This window comes from Coffea eugenioides, chromosome 7, assembly GCF_003713205.1.
Source record: "Coffea eugenioides isolate CCC68of chromosome 7, Ceug_1.0, whole genome shotgun sequence".
NCBI classification, from domain to species: domain Eukaryota; kingdom Viridiplantae; phylum Streptophyta; class Magnoliopsida; order Gentianales; family Rubiaceae; genus Coffea; species Coffea eugenioides.
Genome location: NC_040041.1, coordinates 14,088,847 through 14,109,227, shown reverse-complemented (window position 1 = coordinate 14,109,227; position 20,381 = coordinate 14,088,847). Strand labels below are relative to the sequence as shown.

The 20,381-nt window shown below is 36.6% G+C and overlaps 2 protein-coding genes across 3 annotated transcripts; one reads left to right on the top strand and one right to left on the bottom strand.

The window, feature by feature from the left end:
• Positions 1-219: 219 nt before the first annotated feature.
• LOC113777785 (histone deacetylase 14) lies at positions 220-15,468 on the top strand. Its single transcript, XM_027322984.1, has 9 exons — positions 220-268; positions 1,611-1,852; positions 8,746-8,820; positions 10,285-10,386; positions 12,299-12,370; positions 13,074-13,130; positions 13,358-13,609; positions 14,251-14,432; positions 14,971-15,468. The coding sequence occupies exons 1-9, from the start codon at positions 232-234 to the stop codon at positions 15,269-15,271; spliced, it is 1,320 nt and encodes a 439-aa protein (XP_027178785.1). The 5' UTR covers positions 220-231; the 3' UTR covers positions 15,272-15,468.
• Positions 6,770-8,436, bottom strand: LOC113777786. Of its 2 annotated transcripts, none has more exons than XM_027322986.1 (2): positions 7,204-8,436; positions 6,770-6,850 (listed from the first exon to the last, which is right to left on the bottom strand). In XM_027322986.1, the coding sequence occupies exons 1-2, from the start codon at positions 8,240-8,242 to the stop codon at positions 6,816-6,818; spliced, it is 1,074 nt and encodes a 357-aa protein (XP_027178787.1). In that variant the 5' UTR covers positions 8,243-8,436; the 3' UTR covers positions 6,770-6,815. The 2 variants fall into 2 exon arrangements, with proteins under 2 accessions (XP_027178787.1, XP_027178786.1); XM_027322985.1 differs by having other exon boundaries at positions 6,775-6,850; positions 7,180-8,436.
• Positions 15,469-20,381: the final 4,913 nt, after the last annotated feature.

The following is a 20,381-nucleotide window of genomic DNA, read 5'->3' as shown; positions in this document are numbered from 1 at the left end:
TGGTTTTAAGTATTATAACTATAATTACACTATTATAACTCTCTTACTGAGTTAATATATTTAAATAGATTTTTAGATTATTAATGAAAAGTATCAAACCTGAAAAAAAAAAAGAATAAAACAAAAGTAAAAAAGAAAGGGGAAGAAAAAATCTGGTGCGGTACGCTACATGGTACATACCTATATGAGGGTTAGATTTGAAAAAACCTGGTTAAGCATGTGTGGCACCAAATGGAGCTCCAGCCTATCTTCTCTCCTCCTTCATCAGGTGCCCCTTTCTCCCTTCCTATCTCATGTACTTTTAGTAGTTAATCCGTAATATTTACTTGTTCAATTTTCTGGGCTCGTCTTATCTTTGTCTGTTTATACATGATTTGATGTTATTTTGTAGAATTCCCTGAAATAGGAAAGTTTTGATTGCTTCTGCTGATAGTGGAAAGAAGGCTTAATCCTGATTTTATCTGGTGATTAAGTGGTTCAGATTATGTGGTGTTTACAATTGCTTATTTCATTTTTTGTCAATGCACCAAAAGTTGCCATTGACCACATGAATTATGCTTTAAGGTTTCAACTGAAGTTGTTGGAATCTTGTACGGTAGTTATGGATAGTATGATTATGCAGTTTATTCTTTCTATTTTATTTTATTTTTTGAAATTCAGATTACGATATGAATCAGTGTTTTAATCCTGTTTATCTTGGCCTCGGAGAGACGGTTGGAGCTGTGGGATAGGGGTGAGGCTGGGAAACAGAATGCAGATAGAAGTGATACAATAAGGCCATCTTTATTTAATTATCAAAATCCTAGATTAATCAATGATTAGGGATTAATTTGTTTAATTTTGTGTTTTCGGTTTGGCCATTACCTTTCAAAACTTGCTGTTGATCCCTTTTGTGCCGAATATAGGATGTTTGAATTTATTTCTTTTTTGAGTTAGGTGGTTGAAAATGTTTTTCGCGTTTATTAGTGGAGTTGAAATAAAGATTGCAAAATTATCTTTTTCCTTCTTTTTCTTCATCACAAGTTTGCAGTCCCCCCACCGACAACACGCCTTCCCTCCAAATTGCAAATCCTGGTTTTATTAGTGTCACCTCCGTACTCTGTGTGTTGCATTCTGAAATTTGAGGAGCATGAAAATTTTTAGACTTCCTAAGATGGGGAAGGAAAAACTGATACATGTGCATCAGTATAATATTATGGCAACGTTCTACATTTTTGCTAGGCTTTAATGTTGCTGTAGGACTCTAGTTTCACCTAATGAATTGTGGATGCTAATGGCCAGTCTCCCTCTGTAATCAGTCTTAGTTAACTGGCCAACCTTTCAATAAGGCTGGAAAGTACAAACAGGGATTGATTTATGGATATGTTTGCCTGACTAAGCCTATAAAGATGTAGAAGGAGAATAATCTGATCTTGGTCTTTTGGACATGTTGAGTCGTTCTCTAGATGATTCTTTAGCTTCAATTTAGTGAAATGTATCTGCTTCAGCTTGCAGAACTATTAGAATATGTTCTGAACATTGTTATCTTCTTATTCCATAGTTTACTATTTCACCCTGGTTGCATGTCTTGAATTCATACTTTTGCTAAGCAATGTATTGTATCCCTTCAGTTGGGAATGCTTGCTTCCGGATGAGGCACCAGATATGCATGTCAATGAACCATCACATGTGCAAATCTGATGCGAGGAACAGAGTTTTCCTGAGGCTGCAAAGTGAATATTCCTTCAAGATTAGTAGAGGTTCTATTTATTGTTCAAATTTCTCAGAGAACAATCCTACCACACCTTCCATTAGTGAGACAACGGATGCCAAAGTCATTTATTCTGTTGCTCCTGCCATGGGACATAACAAGGTACAGCTACCTGGTCTTCTGCTGTTATGTGGAGATTGTGCTAGTTATTGAAAAGCTATAGACAAGTTTCTTATGGTACATTTTTTGGCTGTTTCCTTTCCTTATTATTGCACGAGTTTGAGTTTCATAAGTGTCAATAAAGAAATATCAATCGATCTGTGTGAAATTAGAGTTGCCACAGGCTAAATCATTATGCTGCCTCTAGAGGCACTGAGTTATTTGCGGTTAATAATTCAGTTGCTATTCCATTTAGTTACGTAGCAATGAATGGCAGCTTGAATTTGCAGCAAAAATTTCAAAGAGTATAGTTTGGAGCAGATTTGAGCTATTTATTTAGGAGTAAAATCAATATAATTTTTCTTTGAAGTTTATTATGTGGAAATGTAAATATTAGTCCTCATTGTTTTGTTCCCTGGTGATGGACAGAATTTTCCAACTTGATTAGTACGTCTAAACCAAGAGTTACTATCTAGAGCTCTTTCACTGTACCAGAAGTGCCGTTGATGGGCTTGAAATGAAATATTGGATGAATTATATACTTGGAGCTATAATTCATTTGTTTGAAATCTTTGAATCCGGCTGCTCAGTGACCTCAAAAACAAAAATTGGTAGTGATAGCCAAAAGCAAATGTCTTTATTAGAAATTCTTAAAGTTAAAGGCTTGTGGCCAAAAAGAATGCAATCATCTAATCATCTTTTCACCAAGCATTTTTTTTTTGCTGTTTTAAGGATTCTCAACCTCATATAGGATATCCGTCACCAAAAATAAGAGGAAATAATTGAGTGCTCTGATATAATCGCTACCAATAAAGTTTGCAATAGTAGTAAAGATGCAGGGCATACTTTTAGTTGTTATTAGCCGTACCTAATTCAAAATCTTTGGATTTACTAAGAGGCTAATGTGATAGGGTAACTGAATCATTTTTAAGATCTACAAATTTTTTATCATGTTAGTGCTCTTCACTATTATGATTCTCTCTGTGTTTTTTCATGAAGCTTAAAAAATCACATAAGACATTGCCTTTTTTCCCCCAAAAAAAGTAAGGAAAACCATGAAAAAGACAACTCTCTTTGGTTTGTACATCAAACAAAAGAGGGGTAGAAGGCAGAATTATCTTAAGCAAATCCAAAGAATGGTGCACTTGTTTTCTAAGATTTTCTTCAGTTATCATTACATAACCATGTAATTAACACCTTAACTTCATCTTACACAGTCCTGCAGACTTCTGTTCATTATTCATTTTCTATTTATATTTTGATTTCATGTGCTGGATATATTTAATTTTCTTCTTTATCTCTAAAATTTGTTTTTTAAGTTCTAAGCAATGCTTACATTTTTTCCGAATCGCCGATTGCATTAATATGTAGTTTTTTAACAAGAATTGACCATGTATGCCTTGCAGTCTACCACTTTTTTTCAAAAATGGAATCTCCATGTTTCAAGGTTCTCTTGCTTCTCTTTTTTGCTTGTGGAATGTAAATGCATATTATCAAAGTGGTTTAGGATTTGAGATCCAGTTATTCTTTCAACTATTGTGAAATCATTGTCTAGACTCTGCATGTTAATAGCATGATAAATGATGACAGAGATTGGATGATAGTCTCCAGACTTTGCATGTTAACAGCATGATAAATCAGGATGAACTGAGTTTGTCCTTCTCAACATTTTCACATGTTATGCTGTGGATCGAGTGTCTTGCTTGTAAACTAAGAAAAATGGAGAGAAAAAATACTTTTCTTCTATTTCACTATGGACTACACAATATACAAATATATATATACACAAGTGGATACTATAATCATATGATACTATAATCATACTATTACCTAATTAATATATGATACTATAATCATATGATACCTAATTAATATATGATACTATAATCAAATCTTTCCTAATATTTATATTATCAAATCTTTCCATAATATCAGATCACATATCTTCAACACTCCCCCTCAAGCTGGTGAATATAGATCTTCCATTCCCAGCTTGACAACACTTTCATGAAACATGTTGCTACACAGTCCCTTTGTCATTACATCTGCAAGTTGAAGTCCTGTCGGAACATATGGAGTACAAATCAGTCCACTTTCTAGCTTCTCTTTAATAAAGTGCCTGTCTATCTCTATGTGCTTCGTCCGATCATGTTGCACTGGGTTGTGAGCTATACTTATAGCAGATTTGTTATCACAATATAGCTTCATCGGTTTGCTCCATTGAATCCTCAAGTCTTCTAGGATAATTTTAACCCACAATAATTCACACACCCCTGCTGCCATAGCCCTGAACTCTGCTTCAGCACTTGACCTTGCTACCACACTTTGTTTCTTGCTTCTCCAGGATATTAAGTTTCCTCCAAGAAATGTACAATATCCTGAAGTTGATCGCCTGTCAACTGGAGACCCTGCAAAGTCTGCATCTGTGTAAACTGCCAGATCAATTTCAGGACCCTTTTTGAATAAAATTCCCTTCCCTGGATGTGCCTTTAAGTAATGAAGCACTCAATAAACTGCTTGTAGATGAACTGCTCTAGGATCATGCATAAACTGACTAATAACACTGACTGAGTAAGCTATATCTGGCCTAGTATGTGCGAGATAAATGAGTTTCCCAACAAGTCTTTGGTACATCTCTCTGTCCACAGCTGTATCTCCATGAGCCTCACTTAATTTGTGATTCTGCTCAATGGGAGTTCCAACTGGTTTGCTTGCTGTCATGCCTGTTTCCTTGAGCAGGTCCATAACATACTTCTGTTGAGAAATAAAAATTCCCTGCCTTGATCGAGCCACTTCAATTCCCAGAAAATACTTCAATTTTCCTAAATCCTTTATTTCAAATTCCTTGGCTAGGCACCACTTCAAAGTTTTCTTCTCTACTTCATCGTTTCCTGTCACTATGATGTCATCTACGTATACAATCAAAACAGTAACTCCCCCCAAGGCTGAATGCTTGATGAACAGGGTATGATCTCCTTGACTTTGCTTGTAACCATTAGCTATCATTACCTTGGCAAATCGTCCAAACCAAGCACGTGGGGATTGTTTCAGCCCATATAATGCCTTTTTTAACCGACAAACCTTGTTCTTGTCAACCCCACTGAATCCCGGTGGAATGCTCATATAAATCTCCTCTTCCAACTCTCCATGAAGAAAAGCATTCTTCACATCGTATTGCTGTAATTCCCAATCAAAATTAACAGCCAAGGATAGCAGAATTCTCACTGTATTCATCTTTGCTACTGGAGCAAATGTTTCCCGATAATCTACTCCATATGTCTGTGTGTATCCTTTCGCGACTAACCTTGCCTTGTAGCGTTCTAGGGACCCATCTGCTTTAAACTTTACTGCATACACCCATTTACAGCCCACTACTTTCTTGTTCTTTGGTAAATCAACTAATTCCCAGGTCCCATTCTTCTCTAATGCATCCATTTCTACTTCCATAGCAAGTCTCCATTCTTTCTTTGATAATGCTTCAGACAATGAGCTAGGAATAGAGACTGTATTTAAGGTGGAAAGGAAGCTTTGATGGCTCGGGGAAAACTTCTCAAAAGACACAAAGTGAGACAATGGATATAGGGGTCTTTTGGTGCATTCTCGGGGTTTTTTCCTTACAGCAATAGGTAGATGTAGGTCCTGGTCAGGGCTAAGAGGCTCAGGACAAGGTGATTTAGAGCTGGAAGAATGGTCGGTCGGTGGTGTAGAATTCAGATTTGATTCACTCATTGTTACCTCATTCCCGGAGCTTGGTTTAGAGGATTGTTCTTGCCTTGTAACCACGATGGGATCTCCTTTCCTTGTATACACTTGGTCAAACCGGAACCAGTCATAGATTTTACGGTCTTCCTTTTTTTCTTCTACCACATCAGATTGAAGAATTGACTCTTGGAATTCAGATTTGGATGACTCAGATGTGGTCAACTCTAAGGAGGGAAATTTTAACTCCTTATCTTCAAGTGTATCTAACTCCCCCTGAAGATAAGGAGTGATGAAATAGGGCTTATTTTCAACAAATGTAACATCTGCCGAGACATAGAGTTTTCTAGTAGGTGGATGATAACATTTGTAACCCTTTTGAGTAGATGAGTACCCCACGAAGACACACTTAAGAGCACGAGGATCTAACTTCCCACGGTTATGACTATGGACATGAACAAAGGAAGTACATCCAAAAACTCGAGTGAGATTAAAGGAAGATCGAATATCGGGGTAAAATTTGGATAGGTTCTCTAGTGGACTTTGAAACCCCAAGACCTTGGAAGGAATTCTATTTATGACATAAGCTGATGTGAGTACAGCTTCTCCCCAATATGCTTTTGGCACACTTTGTTCAAACAGTAAGGCTCTAGTGCACTCAAGAAGATGTCGGTTTTTCCGTTCTGCCACTCCATTTTGTTGTGGAGTGGCAATACAGGATGATTCATGTATGATTCCTTCTTTTTGGAAAAACTGACTCAAGGTTTGATTGAAATAATCACGAGCATTATCTGAACGAAAGTGTTTTATCTTGGTGCCAAATTGATTTTGAATCATTGCATGAAAAACAGGGAAAATATAACTCAAATCAGACTTATTTTTGAGTAAATAGATCCAAGAGACTCTTGTGCAGTCATCGATAAATGTGACAAACCACTTAGACCCTGAGATGTTTGGAATAGTTGATGGCCCCCAAATATCACTATGGATTAAAAAGAAAGGAGAAGACGATCGTTTATTACTGATAGGAAATGGGACACGAGTGTGTTTAGCATACTCGCAAATATCACAATGAAAAGACTGAACATCAAATCCCTTGAACAAGGAAGGAAACATTATTTTTAATGCAGAAAAAGACACATGACCTAGACGTCTATGATGTAACCAGATGACATCTTTATTGGAGGGTGAAGACAATGTGGACAGGGCAGATTTACTAAATTCTGGTTGACTTGATGTATCCAAGTAATAGAGTCCATCATGCTCCTTAGCTAGTCCAATCCTCTTCCCCGAGCCCCGGTCCTGAAAGTCACAACAGGATTCATCAAATATAACAGAGCCAGCTAGATCCTTGGCAAGTTTTTTTACAGAAACCAAATTTGTAGATAATCGAGGAACATGAAGAACATTTTTAAGAATCAAATTTGGAGTAACTTGGACATCTCCGATACCTGCCACAGTGGTTGTAGTACCATCTGCAACAACAATCTTTCTATTGCTAGGACAGGGATTATAGGTTTTGAATTTATTTGAAATATGAGTCATATGGTCCGTAGCACCAGAGTCAAGAATCCAGACATTCCTAAGCTCATTGCCTAAAACACTAAATGCAAAAGAGACTAGAGCCTTACCTGAAAGTGTCAATGAACACATACCCGGATTCCTTGATTGAGAATTGTTAGTTGCTGGTTTGTCCACTGTCTCTAACATACTTTTAAGCTTCTCAATTTCCTCCATACTAAACCCTCCAATCACTTGAGTTGGATCTTGAACCGACATATGAGCCTGCCTTTGCTGGCCACCTTTTTGTCCCCATTCACGAGTGGGTGGTTTCCCATGTAGTTTCCAGCATTGATCTATGGTGTGTCGTGGTTTCTTGCAGTATGTGCACCACAACTCCTCGCGATTCTTTTGCCCACTTGTTTGATTGGTCTTGTCCGCAGCAACCTTGTTCAGTACCAACCGCTGAGATTTGGAACTTAAAAGGGCTGAATTTTCTATTGAAGGTAGCTCTAACATAATACCCCTGCGACTTTCTTCTCCACGTACTTGGGATATTGCTTCTGTTAAAGAAGGAAACTCTGGCCTGCCCAGAATTTGAATTCGTACAAGATCGAATTCAGAGTTTAGGCCAGCCAAAAAATCATAAACTCGATCCCTTTCTATGAACTTCTTGATAAACACTGCACATTTGCTACAGTTCAAATCAAGTGCCCTGTAATAATCCAGTTCCTGCCACTGGTTTTGCAGAAAATTGGCATACTCCGTCACTGTTTTTGTCCCTTGTTTTGCTCCAGTTGTCTTTGTCTTGATGTCATAGATAAGAGCTGCATCATTAACCTTGGAATATGTCTGATGAAGGGCATCCCAAATTGCCTTTGCTGTAGGAAGAAACATACATGTATCGCTGATTTCAGGAATCATGGAATTCCATAACCAAGACATGATCATTGAATCCTCTTGTTCCCATGCTTCAAACCCCGCCGTTTCACTATCCGGTGCTATTTCCAATAGATGACTCAACTTTCCTTTTCCTTTCAGGAATGTTCGAACCAATTGAGACCACTTCAAATAATTTTTTCCATTTAGTCTATATGCTGCCTGGATGTTTTGAAGCTCTGTTGTGTTCCGTGTACTTTGTTCTTCTTCCATAGTTGAAGACAATTGCCGCGTTGAGGATGTAGCATCCGCCATGATTGAATAGGAGGGGGGGAAAAAAAAATGTATAGTAACAGGAACAGCAATGAAGGCTGGAGAGAATAAGAAAGGAACCAGCAATTAAGGCTGGAATTGACAAGAAGCAAAGGTGGTATTTTTCCCAGAACCCTAGACGGGCTCTGATACCATGTAAACTAAGAAAAATGGAGAGAAAAAATACTTTTCTTCTATTTCACTATGGACTACACAATATACAAATATATATATACACAAGTGGATACTATAATCATATGATACTATAATCATACTATTACCTAATTAATATATGATACTATAATCATATGATACCTAATTAATATATGATACTATAATCAAATTTTTCCTAATATTTATATTATCAAATCTTTCCATAATATCAGATCACATATCTTCAACATTGCTGATTATCTAGTTCCTTGGAACACATGAAGCCATTTTCAGCAATGTAATATTTGGGGTATCATGTCCTTGTTGAAACTTTGAGTTGATTTCTTTTTTAGGAATCACATCCTGAATGCAATTCTAGAGTACCTGCCATCATGGATGCGCTTGAGAAGGTGGAGTTGACTTCAAAGGTGTGGAAACATGTGCCTTTCTTTTCCTTATAATACTTCTTTTACTTGTAATTAATTTTGTCTCATTTTCTTCTTTTGTTGTATAACGATACACTCACAATAGATGAGGCAAAAGCAATTCTGTTGAACAAAGCCTAGTTGATAGCTTGTGATTGATACCTTAAGTTGAAGATGTCCCTATGTGGGTGATGTTGGATAGTAGGTGTAGAAACAGACATGCATATTAGTGCCTAGAGATATATATGAGAATCACCTATCTTCAAGTTTTCTCATTCTTGGTCTAAAATCTCCTGGCAAAATAACTGCATTTTAAGGAGGCGTCTATATACTTCTATGTATTTTGCTGTAAGAAAAGCATAATGTCAAGAAATTTTTCTTAAAGAAAAGACGCACTAGAAATGTGTTTATTTTCCACCCTGTTTCACCTCTTGGTACTGCATCTCATTTCCTGGATGAAACATAAGATGTGAACTTTTGATGGTACACCTACTGGCTAACCTCTCAATTTCCTGAAACTGAATTGACATGTTGGTATCGATTTACCCTATGGATTTCCACATGAACAATTTTTAGTAGCCACAACCCCTGCCTTGTATTTTTGTCATCACTATTTCTCTCTCTCTCTCAGAAACATTTAGCAGCCAAAATATTTATTAAACAAAGAACTAACATATTTGACATAAAATAAATGGATTGTGGAACTTTTACTCTCAAATCTCTAATAGAGTTTCAATCAGTGTTTTGGGAGGTGGTGACGTATTAAATATGACCTCTTCTCATGATTGGAGGGAATTTCGGCTGGATGCTCTAACCCTCTGGATGGTGATAGTCATGTTTTTCTTCTCTTAATCATGTTGGTGCAAGCAACTTGCCGAAGATCGAGAGTTTTGATGATTTCCTGCAGGCTGTGATGTTGCTTGTTGTCACCACTGTGTGATTATCCTGGACTGGGATATTTATAAGCAAGTTGTAGGATAGTATTCCTCAATATTAGGTGATAGTTTCTTATATATAAGGTAATCCTTTCTGTTTTGTGTTGGAAATTGAGCAATCTGTTAGGTGTATAAGTGATTATTGATCGACACTATCTGTCATTTGCTTAATGATGTATGCCATGCTATGTAGGTGTAATAAGTAAATATATATATACGTACACACACACACACATATATATGTATACATATACATACATACATACAAATATATATGTGTGTGTGTGTATGTATATGTATATATATATATATAAATTGCTTTCGATAAGCAGCTATCCCTGTACTAAGTGCATTTTAGTGTGCACCAGAAGTTGCATATCACTTTCTCAGTTTGTGCATATGTTTACAGAGAGGGGCAAGATTGTAAGCTTGAATAGTATAACTTCTTTATAGGTTCAGATATTTTTTGAACTTTTCATGCTATGTCACTTGCATGGTGCATATTTAACACATCAAACTGTCTATGTTACAGTTTCGTGGCTCGGAAGTCATTGAACTTCAAAGCTTAAGACCTGCTTCAGTAGATGACATAGCAAGTGTTCATGCAAAAGCATATGTCTCTGGGCTTGAGAAGGTAGCTATTATTACCAACACTGTTTATATGAATTGTATTTGATTAGGCATATTGCTTTAAGAACTTAGGAATAATTAACTTTAATTTTTGTCCACTAAAAGATAATGTGTCCTTCATATCTTGTGTGTAATTTGTTATGTTAGTGAATTTCTCCCTCTCTCTCTCTCTCATGCTTAAATATAAATGTTAATGAGTTCTTTCCTCTCTTTTCTCTCAATTTTTGTCAGGGGTTAAAATACTGCAAACATTGAATAATCCCTATTTTTTAAGCTTGTGGTAGGTCTGATTCTTTGTTCTTTTCTTTTGTTAGGCAACAGGCGATATTTAGCCTATTGTTAATTGTTTAAATACTCTATCTAGTTTACTGTGGAATCTGTTTCTGTTTTTATTTTTATTTATTATTATTGTTATTATTATTATTATTTTTTGCCCTTGAGTTTATGGTGATAACGATGCGCATCTGCATTTTAATTTGACATAGGAATTTCCTTGTGTCAAACATGAAACAATTTTGGATGATTTCTTAAGCAATGCTTTATCCTTTGAGAAATAGTTATACTGCTTTGAATTTTTATCCTCATATGTGCCTTAAATTAAGTCCAAAGAGAAAGTTTTAATTGATCTCTGATGGTATAAAAAAGATATTACAGTCTGAACTTATAACCTTTAGTTTCTGCTTCTTTCAAGATGGACAGATGCACACAAATTTATGGAAATTTTTTAAGTTGCAGCTCGAGCAAAACTGTCATACATTTCTATTTACCGTACCTTGCTTATCATGTGAGGAAAGAAGTTGTCCAATTCACCTTTACTATGCGTCATTCTCATGAAAATATACCACCAGAAAGCTTGATTACCCGAATGGATTTGGATTCATAGATCCTGAACATGGGGAAGGGTTGATATCCATCAGCTGTTACTGTGGACCAAGGTGTCAATATTAATTTTCTTTGTAGTCAAGCAGTAACAAATTATAATTTACTTGCCACCAAGTAATCGATGACATGATTTAGAAATGCACACTGCTAACCCTACCCAATTATTAGTCAAAGATGGACAAGTGATGAACTTTTGCTTCGCGGTAGTATAAGAAAATTTTGCATCTTTCCTTTTTATTTGGGCTGTGTTGCATCTTTCCTCGACCTTTCTGAATGTTAACAATGACGTACTCCCTTCTAGAGTAACTTTAAACTAAATGGGTCTTCATCTTTTGCTAATTTCTTTCAAATTGTCCTGATGTGTGAGTGGAAACATGCACTCCATTCAGGGAAGAATTTCTCTGATCTTGTTGAATGCTTTGTTGCTTCTAAGTTTCACCCATGGGGATCAGTTTCCTTACATTCTCATTTTCTGACCATTTTACCATCACGTTTCTAGTGATGACACCATGATGTAAATTCATACGATCTTGTGTTAAATAGATTATTGTCCCACCTATCACTACTTAAAGAGTGTTGATGCTAGGTTCATGGCTACTGGTAATTAGTTATCTGCTTAATGTTAGTCTAAGGCTTTAGCCAACAAAGAAGTGGCAAATGATATTGTTTGTCTAACAGATACCAGTTCAGAAGATCCATGTCATTCAAAAGGATTTTCCAGTAATAGTTGCATAAAACTTTTCTATCCAATTAATAAGAATTGTTGGACAAATTTTTATAATGAAATTGATAATCTGATGGGCTGGGCCAACAATTTAAACTAATAATACACAAGCATGGCATTATATCCTATTGAAAGCTCATAGTGAGATGGACTTCACTTAGATTTTGATAGACTTTTGTGCTTTTGATATTTTGTTGAATTCCTCTCTAACCCAAAAAGAAAAAATAATTGCTATATGATATCATTTATTATTGCTATTTATTCAAAATATTACTATCTACTCATCTCTTCTTACTTTTATGCTTTTAAGGTTATGGATCAGGCATCAGAAAAGGGTTTAATCTTCATTGATGGCTCTGGACCAACTTATGCCACGCCCACAGTAAGAAATCTGAGTTGCTTGTTTCTACTTTGGAATCATCTTTATAGTGTCTATTGAAAATTTGGGGTGTAAAAGCACAAAGTAATGTACTATTGAAAAGCAAAAAATTATGCACATCAGAAATATATTCTGTTTCCAAGTTAAACCCTACCTTTCTTTTACATTTTCAAAAGCAAAACAACCTGCTATTGTGGGGGTCTACCATATAGCCAAACCAGTTTGTTAGAAAACAATAAAGAATTTGAGGGTAATGAGACCTATGCTTCTAATATACAGAGCACTCAATTAGAAACAATCTATCCTAATCCAACCTAATTAACACAATAATTCTTTGGCAGAATCACAATTATGAAGGCTTGTCCAATTAAAATACATGGCTTGAATCCTTCCTCTTTTGCATAACTTAAAGGCTGGCAGTCTAGTTCTGAAGCCACAATCTTGTTGTTTGTCACCACTTTTTTTCACTGCACTAATAAAAAAGCTCATCCCATTGACCCTAAAAGACGGGTTGAACTAAAACTTCACCATAGTGACAAGGTTTCTTTTTTTTTTTTTTTTTTTTTGCATGCAGAGTGCACATTTTATTATGAACTTATTTTCAAATAGACCTTGAGACATACTGTATGTAATGCCTGACTTCCCTTTGCAGCCACTCCAATAGCATGCGGCAAGTCCTCTAATGTTTGCATCTTAAATAGTGCAGACCTTCCAGGAATCATTGTTGGCTGCTGGAGCTGGAACTTCCCTGGTTGATTCAGTGGTGATTTCTCAACCCAAGACGTTAGTCACTTCATGATGATCTCCCCTCCTTCGTATTGCTAGCTGCTTGGTAGAAATTGTTAAAAGTCTTGCAGACTGAGACATGAGGCATTGGCCTGGGATAACTATGCAGCGTGTAGTTTGCTTCTGGGCTTATACAAACTTCAGACCTTCTCCAATAATAGAGTCTTGGAAATCTCTTTTTTATGTTGTTTCCTAACGTTTCAGGTTGCTGCATCAAAAGTTAGCCATAATCCTCCTGTTGGCTTTGCTCTGATAAGACCTCCTGGTCATCATGCTGTTCCAAAAGGGCCAATGGGCTTTTGTGTGTTTGGGAATGTTGCAATTGCTGCTCGTTATGCTCAGCGTGCTCATGGATTAAAACGTGTGTTTATCATTGATTTTGATGTACACCATGGGAATGGCACAAATGATGCTTTCTATGATGACCCGGATATATTTTTTCTTTCAACTCACCAGGTAATCATTGAAACGTTACCAATTGCATCTTTGACTGTTATATTGAGTTACAGTGGCTTAACTAGGGAAGAAAAGGAGTTGGTTTCAGCAAGAAGCTTCAGCTTCTCTCATTAACATGCGAAAGTGCGAGCCTGAACAACAGGCATACAGAGAGAGAGAATGGAGTACGAGGCTGTGTATATAGGCAAAAAATAACTACAAGTGGATAAGTGATTTCTTAGAAAAGTCTAGAAGATGCAGATGACCATGGTCTTGTGGTTCCTTGTACCTTAATGCTTTTAGCTAATCTCTTATTTATGTGTTTACAGTTAGAATTCACTTAGGCATATTCTCTCGTCTACTCTATTCAATAGAGCCTCTTGAATATGCACATCCTGTCGAGCAAGCCATTTCAGGAAAAAAATCATGCATGCTTCTCAAGTAGCCCTGTTTGTTAAGCTTTTTTGGTTGTCTTTCGTGAATTATGTGGTGTCACTAAAATAAATTGGAATTGACTTAAGAAAAAGGTTATAGAAGAGACAGGAGAAGTGAGTAGGTCTCAGAAAGAGCCACAATCGTACTTTGGAATATTTCAGAACGCCACAAATATATAGATTTGGTTAAAGCATGACTTCTTATTCTTGTAGTGTGAATTGATGTAGGATGGAAGCTACCCTGGCACAGGTAAAATAGATCAGGTTGGTCGTGGAGCTGGTGAAGGAGCAACTCTGAATCTACCTTTACCAGGTGGCTCAGGTGATATTGCCATGCGAACTGTGTTTGATGAAGTTATTGCACCTTGTGCTCAGAGGTTCAAGCCAGATATAATCCTTGTTTCAGCAGGGTAATTATCTAGATCATATGTCCATTCCATATTTGATTTCAGATTCTAAGGTCCTTTAGCTTTTGCCTTCAATATTTTTTTATTATCTATTTAAGAAAACTCTCTATTAACACCACATTAGAATTATGTAATAAACTATGGATGGCAGATCCTTCTGAGTTATTTCTATTGTTCTATTTTCTTTTTTGACATATTTATGTGGTTTTCTTTGTTTTTTTTTTTTGCCCCCTTATTATCAATTCAAAGATTTACAGGCTTTAATTCATTTTCCCTTCTGCATCTGAGAAGGTGTGATGACTTGTCATTTACTTTGTTTCTAGATTAGCATAAGTAACCAGTATAAAGTAGCATCCAGACTACTTGCACTGACTTCAGTAAAGTAGAAAAACTTTGAGCAGACCTTAATTACAGTTTTTGTATTCTCATAGTAGAGTAACATTACTGGAAGTGACTTTGGTCTCCTTTCATGACCTTAAAAAATAACAATAACAATAATAATTCCTGACTCACTTTTGAGTTGTGACTAAATGATTTCCAGATATGATGGGCATGTCTTGGATCCACTGGCTAGCCTGCAGTACACAACAGGAACATACTACATGCTTGCTTCCAGCATCAAGCAACTTGCCAAAGATTTGTGTGGTGGGCGCTGTGTCTTTTTCTTGGAAGGAGGATATAACCTCACATCCCTGTCATACTCAGTGGCTGACTCCTTCCGTGCTTTTCTTGGGGAACCAAGCTTGGCTGCTGATTTTGATGATCCTGCCATCTTATATGATGAACCATCAAAAATGGTAAAACAGGCAATCCAGAAAATCAAGCACATACATTCCCTGTAAAAATGTCTGGAAGGACTAAGCTTCTCGTCTTAGTGCTGTATGTGGTACTTAATGCTGCTCTGTGAGGGCATCCATTTCTTCCCTCTTATTAGAATCCTAGTGATGAGATAAAGGTTTTACTTGTTTTACTATCAGATATGATCATTAGATGAAGTACAAAATACTGGTTTTATTAACTAATTCTTTTTGAATTTTACTATCAGATATGATCATTAGATGAAGTACAAAATACTGGTTTTATTAACTAATTCTTTTTGAATTTTACAAGATATCAGCACATTGTTCCAAAGATTTCTGGAGATATAAAACATCTTGTTCTTTTTTGTCAAGTTTAATGTTTTGTGTTCAGTCTATGGTGAAGCCTATGTAATTATTGAACGAAAGCAACTAAGCAAGCAAGGATCGCACACTACTGAATAAAGAAGAGCAAAGCAACTTGTGATTGATATAATTGAGTTGAATGTGCAGGAGTATGATTGCAACAACCATTACTAGATGATGTAAAACAATAATGTGTCTGGTTTTCATAAAATTAAGGCTTCATTTGGATCGAGGGAAAAGGATAGAAAAGAAAGTATCCTGAAAGAAAGTTTTATCATTTCATTCCTTTGGGAGTTTTAACAAGGACGGAAAAGAAACGAAATGAACAGATGCGACTTCCTCTAATTGGTGAAAATTTTTCCACCCAAAATTGGGAAGAAAAGGACGGAAGCTTGTTGGGAGCCAAAAGATATTTTTAATAAGACAATTTTGTCCTTTAAAAGCTGATACAAAAATTCATTATTCCTGAGATATCTTATAGTTGATTTGTAAAAGCACCGATGCAAAGCTTTCTTAGTTCTATACTTTCTATACTTCCAACTAGTTGAGTTCACTTGGCTTTCTTCTATTCTTCACCCACAATTCAATAGCAAAAGGTGTTTCTTTGACTCAATGTTCTCTAGAGAATTGTGGAAAAAACATTTTTTTTTTTGTGTAGATTGTTATTCTTTATATTCTAAATTTTTTGTTCATTTTCTATCATAAAATTCTTGTCAATGAACTCTTGATTTTTATATTATTGATTTGTGATTATATCTTGCATGGTTATGGTACATGTAAGCTCCAGTGGTGATACATGAATAAGAAATTTGAATGCATACAATCTGTTTGTTTATTTGCCCATGTAAGCTTCAAATTGTAAAATGATCCAGCAAGAACTTGCATTTCTCATGGATTCCAGTTTCCATGTAGATCAACAATCCAACACAGCTTCACAAAAACTGATGCCTCTAGGAGTTTTATCATCCATGGGATCAGCCCCTGAATTTGATCACTTGATCACAGATGATAAGCCTTTTGTAGATAGGACTAATAATCATGAAACGTATCAAAAATGTGTCTTACACCATTTGGGAACTCAACTTATTATTATTCACCTTGTGGGAATGCATGTGCAATTGTTTTAAAAATTTGTCTTGCCCAAATATTCTATTTATTAGAACAAGAAAGCTAATCTTTGGACTTTGATTTAAAAATTGAAAGGGCAAATACGTAAAGTTATATTCTCATAAAATCCTTTCTTTCCATATCTCTCAAATAAAAGAAAGATGTTTCTTTTCTTTTCTTTCATTGAACTCCCAAACGAAATCTGCATCTTTTCCCTTCTTTTCCTTTCTTTCCTAAGTTATCTTTTCTTTTCTTTTCTCTTCCTTCATAAACTCCCAAACTAAGCCTAAGGTTTTCCTAGGATGACGACATTACTACAGCTGCTAAGTTGAAAAGACTTCAAGGGTGTAATACTGGTTAATAGTCTTTATTTTTCCTCTCCCATAGTGGGAGTGTAACAGTCATGATGTGTATCATAATTATTACAAATAGACTAGTTGTGGGTTCCATTTGACTATTTCAAAAGCTTTGCATTTTATGCTAAATATATTGGGTCCGTTTGGATTGGGTGTTTTTGGAGGTGTTTTTAAAAAACTTAACTGTAGCATTTTTTGAAAAACTTCATGTAACGTTTGGATTCTTGTTTTTGAAAAACTCTGTGTTTTTGAAAAATACCTACGTTTGGATTGAACAGTATTTCAAAAACACCTTCTTATTAAAAGTGAATATAAAAGAATTGGATAATTGCCCGATAACTTCAGCAACAAAGCCAATAATTACCTTTTATAAAGATGGGAAAATTTTCAATGGCCAAATATGAGAAGTAGCACACTACAGCCAATTAACAAATTTTGGAGTAACAAGAGGAACTTAACTTGTTTTTTTTTTTAATTTTAAAAAATATCTCAAAATATATTTTAAAAACTCTTCTATTCTTAAATATCTCAAAATATTCGTTAAAAATATTTCAAAATATTTCTAAAAATTCTGCTGCAGCAAAATTTTTCAGATATTGACCCCCAAAAACTGCTACTTCAAATGGAGCCAGCTTGTTTTTGGGATTTTTGTACAATATCATCCACAAACACATGGTGCAATTAGCATTGAGGTGCACATATGGAGGTAGTGCAAACCACGAGTTAGCATATATAAGTTAAACAATCGAGTCCTGAAAGACATAACACGATAACACTGACACAAATTCGAAATCAAGCGGAAATCACATGTTTTTCAATCAAAGCGTATTAAACTTTTTTATTTCTAGGCCTATCGGTCCAAAGCCTCGTAGTGTCCCCTAGTTATGCGCATTCCAATACATGTGCGCCGCCATTGCCCGCCGATCTTCGTTCCAATTAAAGATGCCCTGCTCCGACATATCGATGGGTTGGCCCGCCTGCTGTTGCTCCCCTGCTATCTGTGCATCAGCTATGGCTCCGAGGGTTGCTTCTTCGTTGAAGTACTCATCTGCTGGGGAGTATGCACGCATAAAATTGTGCAAAGTACAACATGCAAGCACAATATTATTTTGTGTTGCTATTAGATAATTCTGTATTGGACCCTTGAGTATTGGAAAACGCTTCTTAAGAACCCCAAATGTGCGCTCAATAATATTTCTAACCGATGCATGCCGCCTATTGAACAGACGTTTAGCTGCCCGTTCATGCTGTGTGCCCTGTGCTCCCCTAAACGGTGCCATAAAACCTGGCATATTTCTATAAGCAGCATCTACCGCATAATATTTCCCTGTCAATGATGTCAAGTTGATGGTTAAAAGGCTTTGATTACTAATACAGAAATAGGTTCTTCTTGATTTTGTTTATGTAAGGTCTTGAAAATATCTACCACATAATTATGCACAATCTGCCAATGCCTATCTTGAAACATAAAAAGTTTATCACATACCCGGCGGTGGCATAGGAAAACCCGAATTCGGATCTAGCAAGGTATCTTGGAGAATTCGGGCATCATGAGCACTGCCCTCCCAATCGACTCGAACATATACAAAGCGCATATCATGATCGCAGGCAGCAAGCACATTCTGGGATAAGTCACCATGCCGATTTATGAACCTCTCTCGTATCTCTGAGCTGCACCAAGCGGAGACGTGTGTCCCGTCTAGTGCTCCTACACAATCCTATACAAAGCCCCATAAAATATTTCAATAAATTGTAAATTGAAATTTGAGTTGCCAAAAAGTTGAAATAAAATGCTAAAAAACACAAACCCGGAACCACGGCATGAGTGATGCATTGTTCAAAATTCTTGGGTGAGTCCCATCGAAGTCTGTTGGCCTAACGAGATCACGACCGAGGCGAACTAATGCTCGTAACACACGACGAACATGTTGATCTATCGTCTCCGTGGAATGCTGGAACCGCTCGGCTAGAACACGGTGCCGCTCATCATGGCTCAGGCACATTAGAGTTAATGCAACGGATTCATGAACCCCCACCTGATGTGAAGGATATGCATGCCAATAACCACGCTGAACCAACAAATCACACAACATCAGGAATTGGGGAACATCCAAGCGCATATTTTCAATAATTCTGTCCTCATGTCCGTTTATCAGCTCAAGCACATAGTCCCTCCCCGAGAGCACACTATCTCTAACTCTTCTTCTTCTGGGAACTCGGTTAAAGCGTGGGTCGAAGAACATGAAGCCTAGGAGCACAACTCCCAAAAGGATGTTATCGAAATCAACATCGTCCGTCTCGTCATCCAAGTATCCGCCCTGAATATGTCCCTGATTATCCATCGCACTGCTATCAGTATCAAGTATGCAATAAAAATTCGGGATACCCTGCAAAGAAAGGAATCAAAAGGATTAAAAATAGAACCCAACAATGCTCTGGCTATATGCACAAAAATTTGATATAGAACAATCAGATAACAACTTATGAAGTTCACATCTTGTTCCTATTATGATAACAATACTCCAGCTATTTGAACCTACTTTTATAAATGTAAAGCCTAGCAAAATAAGAAGTTTGCAGTTTCACAAATACAAGTTTCCAACAGAAGCATACTTGCTGGTTTCCAAGTTAACAAGTTGCACACCTATGGAACAATAAATCCGCAAAACATTCTAGTCGTCTGGTATAATTTATACCTGGCCAAGAAGCTTAGCTATCAGTTTTCCAAGTTAACAAGTTGCGAAGCTTGGCTACAAATGTACCACAAATCCTATACAATCCCTAGGTATGGTGAATACCTAGGCAACATGATATAGAACAACTAGTGCAATCTAAAATTCTCACTAGGTGTGACCTCAAGCAAAGAATTGGCCAGCTGTTTAATGAACATTTGAAATCAAGTATAACTATGCCAATTCCAAACGTTACCAAACAATTAAATCATCTTATCCCTGCTTATGACACTGTAACAAAGCCTATTATCACACACAGCCAAAAGTTGCAGCAATCTGTTCGAACGAGCACACACAGCAATTAAAAGGTCACTAAATCGATTCATTAAAATTCAGAAAAAAAATAGACTCAATTCGGGGTACACAAATAGAAAAATCCGCCGTCAAAGTTTCCAAGGCCAAACTACATCAAACGAAAATAAAAAGTGAAATAGTGGAATTGCATGTTCGGGGACACAAAGACAATCCAAGTGGGCTGCCACGACTAAAACTCGGATGGTATGAGCATCTATGCGGGTGGGAGGAGCCCTCGATGTCTCACAAACGCAAGCCGGGCATCGTCTGTGGTGCAGGAGAACCAAATGATACGCTCCG